General features: G+C 44.1%; 1 protein-coding gene across 1 annotated transcript in view; it reads right to left on the bottom strand.

Annotated features, from left to right (window-relative positions):
• Positions 1–13331, bottom strand: part of HIVEP3 (HIVEP zinc finger 3) — a 791497-nt gene that overhangs the window by 374345 nt on the left and 403821 nt on the right. Inside the window, exons 3-4 of the mRNA XM_069623046.1 lie at positions 12389–12443; positions 5574–11093 (exon numbers count right to left, since the gene is read on the bottom strand). Coding sequence (XP_069479147.1) covers positions 5574–10565 — 4992 coding nt within the window. The 5' untranslated portion in view covers positions 10566–11093; positions 12389–12443. The remainder of the gene's footprint in view (positions 1–5573; positions 11094–12388; positions 12444–13331) is intronic.

The following is a 13331-nucleotide window of genomic DNA, read 5'->3' as shown; positions in this document are numbered from 1 at the left end:
GGGACCAAGAGCAAAGATCCGAGGGGCCCGGAGTATCGCTCAATACTCCCATCAGGACTGGCGAGGAGAACCGATCGATCCACCCCTGATGGAGGAAAAGATGCTGAACTTTGCCATTTGTGGAATCTGGAGAGATGAGGCTGACATCCCAGTCTTGCAAATTTCCATTGATGGAAGATCAATGGCCATCGCCACAGGGGGGCTGTGGGATGTCTTAACCCACTAATGCAAGCCCTGCAACATCACTGTGCATTGCTGGCAGCAGAAACATCATAATGGCCACCGGAAAGCATGCTGCTTGCCAGAAATCACCAGAAAGTGCGCAGTGAAAACCTGAAAGATAGGCCACCATCTACTTATGCCTATGTCAGTGGTAACACAGGAGACCACTGCCAAAACCCACCATTGGGCTACCCACAAAGTAGCCTCAGATCACTTGAAAAAGCAATGCTGATTGCCAAAAGAAACACACAGCTGCTTTAAAAATCAGTTTTCTTGATTGTCAAATATGCAAATATTATGGCTCACAAACCACCCAAAAAGATCCAACCTCCTTGTGGGGTGGTCGACATCATTCTACTGCAAGAATCTACATAAATATAAGGTCCACAGAAGTATGTGTTATCTGAACAAAGTCCACTTTTGAGGATTGCTTGCTGGAAGAAACCTGTCACAAATGGGTGTAATACCGTTACTCACCTCTACCAGAAGCCAGCGTTTTAAAACCATTTTGTGTAAAGTTGTACATTGAGCCCAAACTATGCCAAAGAAAGACTTGCTAAGAGGTGGATACAATTTAAAACTATATTCTGAGAAGGCTTGAAGCAAGAAACTGTTTAATGTATGTGTTAAAAATGTGGGTTATATTATAAGGAAACACAATTTTTAGACATTGGGTTAAGAGTTAAAAGTTTCCCACACTGTGTTCAAACGAATTCCACACCTTCTCCCTGGACAAAAGGAACTTCCCCCTGCCCTTGGCTAAGAGATTGACAGGCTGGTGTCAAAAGGAACTGGGAGTAGCACCCTGGCCTGTTGCTCTCAGTGCAGACAAAGGAATCCTTGGGCTGAATAGAAAATGCTAATTCGGGTGTGACTGAAAAAAAACTGCTGCCATGAAGGAGAGACATGTGACCTCTGAGTCAGCACAGCTCTGGGGGCGGACCAGACTGAAATGTGTATTTAACATTTGGTTAAATATATGTTTTAGAAAAATGCTTATAACAAATTGCACTGAACTGACAAAAATGTGACACTTTGAGATTGTTAAAATTAAAAATTCACTCACAGTTTAAGACTAAGCTGGACTCTGTGCGATGTTCTGAGACCAAACCTCGGAATTATTCATATTGTAGCTGCTATGTTTATGCCAGGAACCTGAAAAACTACAGAATTGTGCTCAGATGGGGTGGGCATGCATATCTAAAAATTGTTGCAGAAATAATATTGAGAAACCCACCAAAAACACAAAAGGTGGTGGTCATTTCTGAACCCAAGCTCTTAGGAAGATGGGAGTTGAACAGAAATGTACCTTAGTTAATCTGTCATGTGATTTATGTAATAATAACAAATTTTGTATATTATAAATATGTGTTTTATAAAAAATAAGATGCTGTACAATGGGAGTGTTTTTCCTCAAGCCATAAAGATGACACAGGATGACACGCAGATCCTTTCTCCAACCTCTAACCTATCAGATCCTTAGAGGGTTGGGAATTGTAGAATCAGCCTCCCCACCCACTTTGGAAATACATAAATAGAGACTGCTGAGAACAGATAGGACGCACACACTTTCCACTTCTCAACCGATTTCTTGGCGAAGCACCCTGCAGGAAGACTCCAGTTTCCAGACATAGATCCAGAAACCAGACTCCAGAACCAAGCTCTAGAACCAAACGCTATAACTTTGAAGCAGAAGAGGCCTAACCCAAAAGCTGAACCCTTCTCAGCAGGCCTGCAGAATCTAGCAAACTGATTCTAACCCCTAAACTTCCAAGGGGCTCTCACATTCAACAGCCGGGCTGTGCTGTTTTGCTATTCTAGCCAAGAACCCTGTGCTAGAACCAAGATCCAGACCCAGAAAGCAGAGCTGTATCCAGAACCCGTCAGATGCAGTCCAAGAGGCCATGCAGACTGCAGTGCAGTGCTGAGACCAGAATGCCTGAGACCTGTCCGGTGGCGAGAGAGAATCCCAGCTAAACCCTTGACGAGATCTTTGACGGGGCCCATTCCATTCCAAAGCCATAGGAGGGAGTATCTAGTCTAGAACTGTCCATAACCAATCTCTTAGCTTAAAGTAATGATAGTCCATCCATTTGAACCTGTCCAGAACTGCATTACAGAACCTCTGTTGTCTATCCTTAATTCTTCTCCCCTCCACATAATTCTTGATAATTGTAGCAATAATTATCTTTGCACTGATATTTTCTGAAGAGGGACAAGTGTTTTGATGGACAGGGATCAGAGCGGAGGCGCCGCTGTTCTGGTGGCTGCCCGTTCAGTGTCTTGGTTCTTCATACCTCCTTATTATAGGCCTATCCTTGTTGGTAAATCTTTAAAGCACATCTGTCATTTTTGAAATCTGGATTCTGTTTCTGAAAAATCTACCTTCACAAAAACCTCTGTAACTTTGGAACTGCATGTCCTAGAACCGAAATCTAACTGTCATTTTGAAGCTGACATCCTAAGCTTTCCTAATCCTAAATCGACATTCCAATTCATTATAGTTTTTCCATAATCGCGTTTAACGAACGCGGAAAAATTGCCGCAAATTGTAATTTAGCTCCATTTCACCACATGTCACATAGCTGTTTCTTGTTTTCAACTGCTGAAATTCGTTTTCAAACTGATAATCATTCATAATTCATTCATAATCATTGCTAGTGTTGACCTGAACCAATCCAAAGTAACTCTCACTTATCCTGAATCTCCTTTAGTGAATTAAAGTAATTTTTTGCATTTTTCCCATTAATTTCAAACCACATTTAAAAGTATTTTTGCCTGTTTTAAAATCATACCTATTCTCTCTAAGCTTGCTGGGGGAACTGGGATTGAACTGCGTTATTGATTGTAATTCCTGAAACCTGTGTGCCCTCATTTCCATCTCTTCATATTGCATAGTGGGGGGAGTGAGTAATCACAGGGGAAAATGTGATTATATTTTCTTTTGTGGAAATCATGTCAAGTTTATTTCTGTTTTGCATTTTTCTTATCTTGCATTTCCTTGAATCCATATAAAGTATTCTCTGCTACAGTATCCTTCCTATTCCTACTCCTAACTGATTAAATAGATTGTTGATATTGTAATATTACCCATTGATAATCACTGTTCATATTCATAAGTGTGCTATTTAGATATTTTTCTATTCATAAAAGTGTGATATATATATTTTGCAATTTTTCAAATAAACCTTTTAATTTTTAAGACAGGCCTACTTCTTGGGTCAGTGAGGTCGGGGAGATTCAAAGAGAGGGGCGTTATATAAGGGTTCATCATCCAGATTTAAAGAACTTTGACATAAAAATATATATATAAGGGCTTCCGTTGGGCAACCCATACTAGGCATTGACTTAGTTGGAGTGCTGGATTGAAGTCACTTACAATACAGAAGCTTACTGGTATTAAACAAGAGTCATAGAATAGGGAGCAACTTTACTACCCTAGATGCAAAGTCGAGTATGTCATGCTCTGATGCAATATGTGTTTGCTTTTCTTGACACGCATGCTTATTTTTACAACCGGAAAGCCCCTTTTCCCTTTCAATTGAGTGAGAGTTTAGAAAGTAAGGTATGTCATGATGTTGTCAGACACCATGTTCAAAACTTAAACAGCTCACGGCAGCAGCACATTCAGTACAGCAGGAATAGGCCAGAGAAGTCTCAGTCGTAAGCGTACATAATTCTTAAGCAACTTGAAGACCCCGTATTGCAGACCTCTATTGAACATATTGATTCAAAAGGTCTCTGCTGTTTTCCTTTTTTCCTCTCCTCGGGCATCCAAAGATGATGCACGAGCACGTGCCTTGGATTGCTACTGAATGATAAAACACATACAGTATTCTATGCTTCCTCTGATGACATCTCAGCCCTTGGGGACCTTCAGCAGGACACCGAGTTGAAGTCCTTTTTTTTAAAACAGTTAAAAACGTTTTATATTTTGTTTATGTATGCATATTTTGTGGTGAAGACATGCATGGTGTGTGCTGTGGTGTGGTGAGGCAGTGTGTTTGTCCACTATAATGGAGATGCGTACTACATCACAACAGCCAGAAAATAATAGGCTACATTTGAAAGGCAAGGACCAGGACTGAAGTACAGCTAACAAAAATAGATGCAAAGTTCCTCGGTGCATCTGTTTTCTTTCTAATAAATCAACTTTCTTTATATCCGGTATCTTGAGGATTGCATATTGTACCAGGTCGGAGGATGGCCTCTTGAACATTTTGCATGAGCAGCATTGAAGTAAGGAACCTGCTGGAAAAGATCCGTAGGTAGGTGGATGAGGGTGCAAGTGGCCAAGGTAAGTGCTGTAAAGGGGAGCAAACGGTTTTGGGTGAGGGCTGTGGGCAAGCCAGATCAGTAGTCCAGTCTACTGAGGACCCTGTTGGATATTAGAGTTTTGACTGAGTGGTGGCTGGGGTGAGGCCAGACCTTCCTGGCACTTAGAAGGTTGTTCCTAACTTCCTTGGCAGTGTAATATTGCGCATCTTGGGTGATGGTGTATGAAGGCCAGAAAGACAGGAGACAGGGGGTGGCAAAGTGGCTTTGGCCTTGAAAGCAAGTAGAAAGATTAATTTCGTTTTAGAAATGTTTAGCATCTGGCAGCACAGTCATTTGCAGTGAAAGGGAATTGGTTGAAGGATATGCATTGTGGGGATACACGATTGCATGATACAAAGGGAGTAGGCAGGGGTGAGACAGACAATAGGTGTATGGACATAGGATGCACTGCCGAGCTGGACGGCGAGGGGGATATTGTGCTTGACAAATTGGTCAGGCTATTGTGTCTTTCACCATCAGTGAAAGTGAGAGCACACATCGCTCTATTTTTTCTCAAGAGATGAAGGAGTTGTAGGATTAAGGTCAGGGGTTGTGGGAGTGTAAAGGCATAGAAAGGATAACTTACGCTGAAGGCAGTGTCCTGGAAGTGTAAGAGACAGAAGATGAGGGCAATTGAAAGGCAGAGGAGATTGGCAAATGTTATTGTCCCACTACCTGATGAACTTCTCTCATTCAAATGTGGATATCCATTAGGTAACCATAAAGGGGACAAATATAATATAGAATAAGATAACCGATTGCTGCTGTATATATATTATCAATATCAAACATATCTCCTGGTTTCCCCAGCATGTATTTCACATTTTTAGCAAAACCATGCAAACAGCAGCAGTAGGCGTTGTAAATGACATAATATTACACAAGCATAACCTTACGTTTTTGCAAAGACAACGTTTCAACTCACTTCTATATTACAACCTACTGAATATAGCAATGGTTCTGTGACAAGCAGATGAAGGCTAACAGGTCAACTGAATGAAATGATGATTAAAAAAGGAAACAAAGGTTCTTACCTCTGACATTTTTGGCTTTCGTGTATTGGAGGGCGCCAGTCTTCCTGTCTCTGGGCGAGGGACCATGGCCATGCTGTATATTTCTTTGCTTAATCTCTGCTTGGATCTCAGAAGTGACAGAGCAGCCTTCGTTGATATTCCAGGGAGGTTAGGGTTGTACAGGCTGATACACCAGCTAGCATAGACAGAAGACTTCCGATCGGCTTGCTGAATGTGATTTGGCTTGATATAGTTCAAATAGCACCAAGTGACATTAGTGGTTGTGTGGAGACTGGGAAACTTGGGCACCTTTTTCATATCCGAACCTTCTTCTGAACTTGTTGCACCGGTTTTAAGACCAGATACAGGTGCGGTACTCATAGGGCTACAAGGAGGCTGGTATTCAAGTTCAGGGGAATCCTCTTTTTTCACCGGTTGTAAAGGTAACTTGCTTCGGTGTTGCTTATCCACTGGTATCTTGTAGTCTTCCAGTGATTCAGAATATGAGGTTTGATGCAAACAAGTTGGTATTTCCTTTGGAGTTGACCGATCTGAGGATGAAGTGAGTGGCATATCTACCTTAGCCCTGCAGTGCACTTGATCTGAAAACTTTGATTGATCTTTCCTATTTCCTTCTGCCACACTGGCCAGTGTTGCCGATGTGGACTTTGGCAATTCCAGTTTTTCTTCAGACTCCGATACTTCCTCCTCCTTCACTCTCTTCTGCTGCTGTGTCTCCATTGTGAGTTCCAAACTACCGGCTGGAGAAAGCATGCGTTTGCTTCCACCTGCTGTTGACGTGTTGCCATCCAACCCTTGATCGCTTTCGGATAGAGATGCGAGGGGCACAAAACCCCTTCTTTCCATGGTTGGTAATGGCACTCTTAAATAGGGAGATTGGAAGAGACTTCTTTGATCTTCTGAGATCATTTGTGCCAGATCAAAGCCCACACCATGGACTCCTTTGGGTCTACTGTCATCAAATTTACGTATAAAGAGAGAAGAAGGACTACCGTGTGACTGAGTAACCAGAATTTGGGAAAGAGTAGTATACATTGCGCTGCCATATGATGGCATGTGAGTCTGGATTCTAACAGGGACTACAAGAGACATCACAGGATCCGAACATGCTGGAACCACCATTTGCGATGTCGGTTCAGTTATGGCGGAGCTAGTCGTAAGAGTCAAAGGCTGAAGCTGACTTTCTTTGCATGCTGAGACATTAGAAGAGGCCAGAGGTGGAGATGACATTGCTTTTGTTTGCGACAAAGGATCGCCAATATTCACTGGCACCTGAAGAGAAAATGGTGATGGCAGTGGCAGAAAGAAAGCAGGCGAAATAGCTGAAGAGCCGGTGTAATGCATGGGGAAATAGGGAGGTTGTGGCCTGAATGGTATCTCCATGGGATGAGACATTAGCTGATGTGCAATCTGAAGTTGACTTGGATGAAGTAGTGTTGGCTGGAGGGGAAGCTGTGGGGTTTGAAACAATGATGGTGGAATCTGAGGAAAAGGGAATTGGGTAGAAAGGAGTTCTGACATGGCTTGTGTTGAAAACAGTTCTGGCTGTTGTAAAAGGTGTTGGACAGGGAACATGGGCAAATATGATGTTTCGTGTAATGCTAACTGTGGTGTGGAGGGATGGAACACCTGGAGAGCTTCAGTCATTGGCTGGGTATCAACTGGGCTTTCCTTTGGTTGACTTTTATCAGGGGGGTAATCCCCATGGGACACAACTGAAGAGGAATGGGGCATGCGTTTCACACTGGACTTACTGGAGGATAATGATTCATCCACCTCTTTCCATCCCTTGACAACCACATCTGGGTCATGTTCCACGTGCCTACTAAGAGAGGCTTGTCGAGTTTGAAAGCACTTTCTCTTTTCTTGGGCTGAGGAAGAAGGTGGATGGCCAGATGAGGCAGCAGAAGACAGGCTTCCATAGTCAAATGATTTGCTGCGGTTTTCTGATATCTGAACTGTATGAGACACATTTGGTGTCTGTTCTGATGCAGATCTCCGCATTTCTCGAGCAGGGTGATGGTGTTGTGTTGGTACAGTTAGCATATGAGCACCAAAAGGTTTGTTGAGGGGTTCAGATGACTGTGCAGATGACTCTGTTTTACTATACTCTTCCCTTTCAAAAGAGATGGAATGACTTGAAGCATGGGATACGCTGCTTTCCTGGCTTGGGCTCCTGGTTAGGGTCACTGATTCAAAACTTGACTCCCCAGATGACTGGGCCAGTTCTGCTAAGCGCAGTCGTTTCTTTTTGGGTGGAAGTTTCTCAGTGGGAAGCTCGGAGAGTGTTTGGCTTCTTTGTGGCCACTGAAACTCCTCTACTTTTTCTGGCTCCTTTGGGGGAGGCTCAGGCTCATATTCTGGTCTGTCAGGTTCTTCTGTGACCAGTATTTCAGGGACCTGAATATTTGGCTGGCGCACCAACTTTGATTGCAATGCATGCAATGATCGTGCATGTTGTGGTGCTGGTTGGGAGGAGCTCTGTACTGGAGATATATCCTCTTCCTCTAAGCCACTCATCTGTTCCATGGATTCAGACTTTTCAAAAGAACTTGTATGTTGAATTACAGAAATTTCTTTTGATGTAGTCCTTCTTTGTTTACTTTCTGCACTCAAAGGCAGCGGTGGATCCCCCAAGCTAACCTCCATCCTCACATCAGATGGAGGTAATTCCTTGCTCGCTTCTGACAGTGCACTGCTAGTTTCTGGTGTTGGGCAAAGAGCAACATCAGATGAGATAGGGCTTGGAAATTGGCTTATTGCTGTTCGGCTTGAAGGTTCAGACTTGGTCATCACATATCCTGGTGGATCTTCGTCATCACCAAGACTTTTTTCTTTCCGTCTTTTTCTTAGCGGAGCAAGCTCCACAACAGAGCCGGTCTTGTATTGCAAAACCTGTGGTGACGGGTCATGCTCTGCAAGACCCTTACCAACTTCTAAGGGTTTGTGCGATTCTACAGAGACAGGCATTGGAATTTGCAGTTCAGTACAGTAATATTTTTTATGAGCTTCATAATTATCCCTCTTCTTATACCGAGCACCACATATGTTACACTCATACATTAGCCCTTTCAACTTTGGACCCTTCCTTGACTTTTTGTTAGGATCACTTTCCTTGGGGTCCTGATCTTCGCTGTGCTTGTAAAGCGCATCTTTGCTTATTAAGCAGAACTCTTCAGAACTGTAATCCATGCCCACTGGCAGTTCAATGGCTGGTTGACGTTTCAGCATTCTGGGGTGAGAAGAGAACACATGGCTGCGACTTAAGACTTCAGGAGACTCCAGCAATTGGCTGTCTAGTGAATAACTGGCTCGAAATGCATGGGGTGAACTGATGGTGCATGCAGCAGAAGGCATTGAGTGGCTTCTTAATAGAGGCACTGTCGTCTCTGTGGCACTGTGGGTTTGCTGAAGTGATAAGAAGGATTGCTCTGGCGTATGCCTCTCCCCTTGAAATGGCATGGTTTTTGATGCATCCAGTTGAGTAATGGGGCCAGGGGACTTGATGTCAAACTGAAATGGATCTCGAAAGGCTCCTGCCTTAGGAGACTCAATGCTACTACGCCTAGATAAAGAACTTCTTCTTGGCTTCACACTGTCAATTTCACTGGTATCCACCACTGCTTCGTTGATTGTAATCAGCTTAGTAATGTGCTCGATGACCTGCGTTCTAGGCACAGACAAAGGGATGCTTGTTTTCTCTTCGTGCTGTACCCCTTGTGATGCTGTAGTTGCTGTCTTCTGGCCAAATCGACCACATTTTCCAAAAATGATTTCAGTGTAAGACTTTGCATTTGTGTTGGGTGGACTGATTTGCTGTTCTGCACTTTCTGAGCGGGAGAAGTACCCGGATTCTGTGCTCCCTTTGCTTCCTGGGCTAAGAAAAGGTTGTTCCTCTATAACCTTTTTTCTCTCACTTAAACGGAGTGCAAGTTTCTGTTTTATAGAATGCGTATCTTCTGGCTTATGGCTAAACACAGGATCGGAGGGTTGCTCTGCAAACGGTGTGCTCTCTTCGAGGGACTGCGACATACTGGAATGGGACAATGAATAATGTTCAAAGCTCGTACTCTGGCTTCCTGTACCATATGAGCTACTAGGTGAGAAGCTGTGCTTTTGTCTGGCTGGCAAGTCGGCTACCTGGCTCACCATTGTACCCGTCTCTTCTTCTGAATCTGTGCTTTCGCCTTCAGTCGGCTCTTCGCATTCCTCTCGACCGAGGCTCTCCATTTCCAAACTTGAAGGATACATCTCTGCTTCAAGTCCTGAGGCCAGCCCAGCTTTGATTCTGTGTGCATGAGATTTCCTATGTTTGTACAAATTGCTTTTGGTCTTGAAGGAGAAGCCGCATGCTGTGCATGGATACGGGCGCTCACCTGTGTGCGACCGGATATGTTTCTGTAGCACGCTTGGCTTAGCACAGGGTCGGCTGCAGTACTGGCAAATGTACTTTCCTGGCTTCTGAGGTTTCTTCTCCTTCTTGTGCCCCTCCTCTACTTGCTTCAGGGACACCTGGGATGGACGGTGCACATACACCTTTTGAACAGATGGGGAGTCATCTCCAGACATGACCGAAGCCTGAGAAGGAACGTGCTGCCCATGGCTATGAAGTCCAGGTGAGGGAAATGCCCCAGAAGCAGCAGGCCGGGGGGGATCTACAAGCTGCCAGGTGGGGCCTTCGAGGCTATGTTCTGCATTTCCAGGGGCCATAAATGCTGGTGATCGTGACTGCTGCTGGAGCTTTGGAACGCGCTGCGCATGCTCAAATGAAGGACCTTTGTAAAGCTTTGGGCGCCCAACCTTCCGCTTCACAGTTGTAAATTGTGGCGGTGAAGTTACATCAACTGGTGGAATTGCCTGCGAAGAGGAAGAACACTCCGGGAACGCGGCTGCGGATGAAATACTGCCTTGCAATGCCTCTCCTTTGGTCAGCCTCCTTCTTATGCTTTCCTCAGATTTCCTTGTGCTCTTTTGGCTTTGTTCAGGCTCCATGACCTCAGAGGGGCTTTGAATGCTACTTTGGGAATGTCTTGGCAGTCTTCATTTATCAACAGACGAGCATCCCAGGATGAACTCCTGCATTTGTTTGCAGCTGTAGCCCTTAACAATGAGTGTTTCCTTAAGGACTGACTCAAGTGTCACTAGTACCAGTTTGACTCCAAAATAAAACGTGCTCGGGGTCAAGAAAGTTCACATTGGTAATGCATGACTAACTACTTCAAAGAGAAAATGCTCTGCACAAGCTCCAGCCCAAATATTGTTCCTGTGGACCTTGCCGAGGATTTGAGCCTTGCCATTTTACGCTGAGCTGACAGTGGCAAGCCTTCAAAGTCCGCAGGCGAGCCACAGTGGGCCTCCTGTTTATTGTACGAAGCTCTGGACACGCCAAGCTGTCACGGCCATCTTGTAGCCGCCTCTTCCGAGTTCCCCAGGAAAGGAATACTGCACAGCATTTTCCCCGGGAAGCATCCCTGCCATCCCCGTGAGCTGCAATGCATTAGCGCCAAATGTCCACCATCGCTGTAACGAGAAAGGACGGCAATTGTAACATCAGTAAGGCACTTCCAATACACAGCTATACCATGTCTTCACAGCTAGGTCTACAATAGATTATACAAGTTAGCTATTGCACACACCACCCACGCCCCACTTTCAGCCCATTATCATGGTACCCAGTCAATGAATACGAAGCGAATATAAGAGTGGAATATTTAATTGCAACCATAATATCGACAAATACCGAACATATTAAACAAATATACATAAGGTAGTGGGGTAAGGGGTTAAAATGGATCGGGGATGGTGTTGGGGTGGGGTTATAAGGATAGAAAAATTGGGGGCTTAGGTGGCAAGGACCCCCCCTAATAAAAAATAAAAATGAACATTCTGTATTGTTTTGGTATTTTGGTTGCAGTGAAATGTACCTCTCTGAAATTTACTTCGGTATTATCACATAGACCCATTCTCATCACTTTCAAACTCGCAAATAGGTCACTGGCCTAGAGGCAATCCAAATCTAAGGAACCTTTTGTGAAAACCAGCGTAAATATTTTTCATACTTCTGCAGAGTCGGAAATTCCATAGTTACAGAGCGGAAATCTGGTGGAACTGTCCATCCATTTCAAAATCTGCAGGTGCTTTCTTAAATGTTCCGACAATTTTGAAAATCTGTGCCCTTAAGGAACCTTCATTTTCTGCCGAAATAGCTGCCTCGCAGATTTGGAGTGTCTCTGGACCAGCTCCTGCCTACATTAACATTCGTGTTACCACGGCATGTTTTGCTTAGGGCCGCCGCCAGTCGGCCAACAGGATGGCTCCCACCTGATGCCATGTCCAAGATTAGCCATCGGCACTCTGCATGTTGGGACTTTTAGGCCTATTCTTGTAACTGGAAATGAATAACTAAAAGTCTCAGGCTATAACATTTTAGAAAGTCCGGACTGGATGGAGATAACACTTGCAGCATTGGGCCAGTTGTCAGCTAGGCTATGGGCCAGTTATAGTAGAACTCGGTTTATAATGCATACACTAGGGCAACAGATGGTCTGGAAAAGAGAGAATAACTCAGATTCTTAAAGGTGATAAACCGTACAGAATGCCAACACCATGCATTGGAACACAGCTCAAGGGCAGAGAATCTATGAGAGCCACAGGAGCAACAGTAAACAATATGTTCGACAGAAAAACGTATATTGTCTACGACCAAGTAAAGGTGAGTAAAGCTGGAGACCATACAGGGTCGTGTCTGTCATGGGTAGGCTACATATAGTGATGTATGTTGGGCCTAAAGCCACTTGCCACTTGTAGAGACTTACTAGTCGTGCTTCTGTCACTGCTGCTTCTTCCCTGTGCTTTCACACCTGCTGCAAGCTGTGAGGAAAGACAAGGAGACAGGTCTGATTCCACATTCCAGACATTTTGCGATTGCTCAAAGTCATTCTTGATTATAAAAGTATCGGCAGCCAAGGAAGGGGCCAGCACGTGCACATTTCTCTGCTGAGAAGATCAAATGATCCTGTGTAACAGTTTATGAACTGAACATGATGTGCAAAGGACTAAAAAAAGAAAACGCTACATATCAAGAACACACTTGTTTACTACTGGTGGAAAAGGCAAAAAGATATATACATGCTTGGAAACAAAAGAAAATGTATCTACGTGAACACTGGGTAAAGAAAAACTAACTAGTTTTGAGGAAAAAATTCGATTGGGAGTGGCTAACTGGCCTCATTTGGGTAGGCCACCGTGCCAGACTACAAATTCAGCATCATCATCATTGTGTGGTGGGATCTCATTACCACCAGTCCAACATATGTGATGCTCTTGGCATTGTTTTCAGCTGCTACATAGTCAGTGGGTTCGTGTGTCCTGCTGGCTGTGAAGCATACTGACAGTTGAGGGCGGACGAAACGTTTAGTGCTATATTGACATTCTGTTTTCAATTTCACCCACGCCCTCCCCCGCAAAGCGAGCCACGTGAGGGGATTCAAACAGCCCGTGTAATGCCGTGTTTGCCCAGAATATTCACACTGCTTCAAATCAGTTTGAACCAGATTGAATTGATCGCACGCCGAATACAGGTTTGCTATCGAAATTAAACCAAATAACAAACATTTAATGCAATCAAAATAAATGAAAACAGAAAGAGCTGCAGAAAGTTTGAAAGCAAGTCTTTAAAATCTGCAAATCAGGTTCAGAATCTTTCAAATCACGAACCTCTGCTGCAAAATAGTCGCATTCATTCGAACCCCCATTATG

Source organism: Ambystoma mexicanum, chromosome 11 (assembly GCF_040938575.1).
Source record: "Ambystoma mexicanum isolate Mex_15411 chromosome 11, UKY_AmexF1_1, whole genome shotgun sequence".
Taxonomy (NCBI): Eukaryota; Metazoa; Chordata; class Amphibia; order Caudata; family Ambystomatidae; genus Ambystoma; species Ambystoma mexicanum.
The sequence above is the reverse complement of the archived record's forward strand: the minus strand, read 5'-3'. Positions and strand labels throughout refer to the sequence as shown.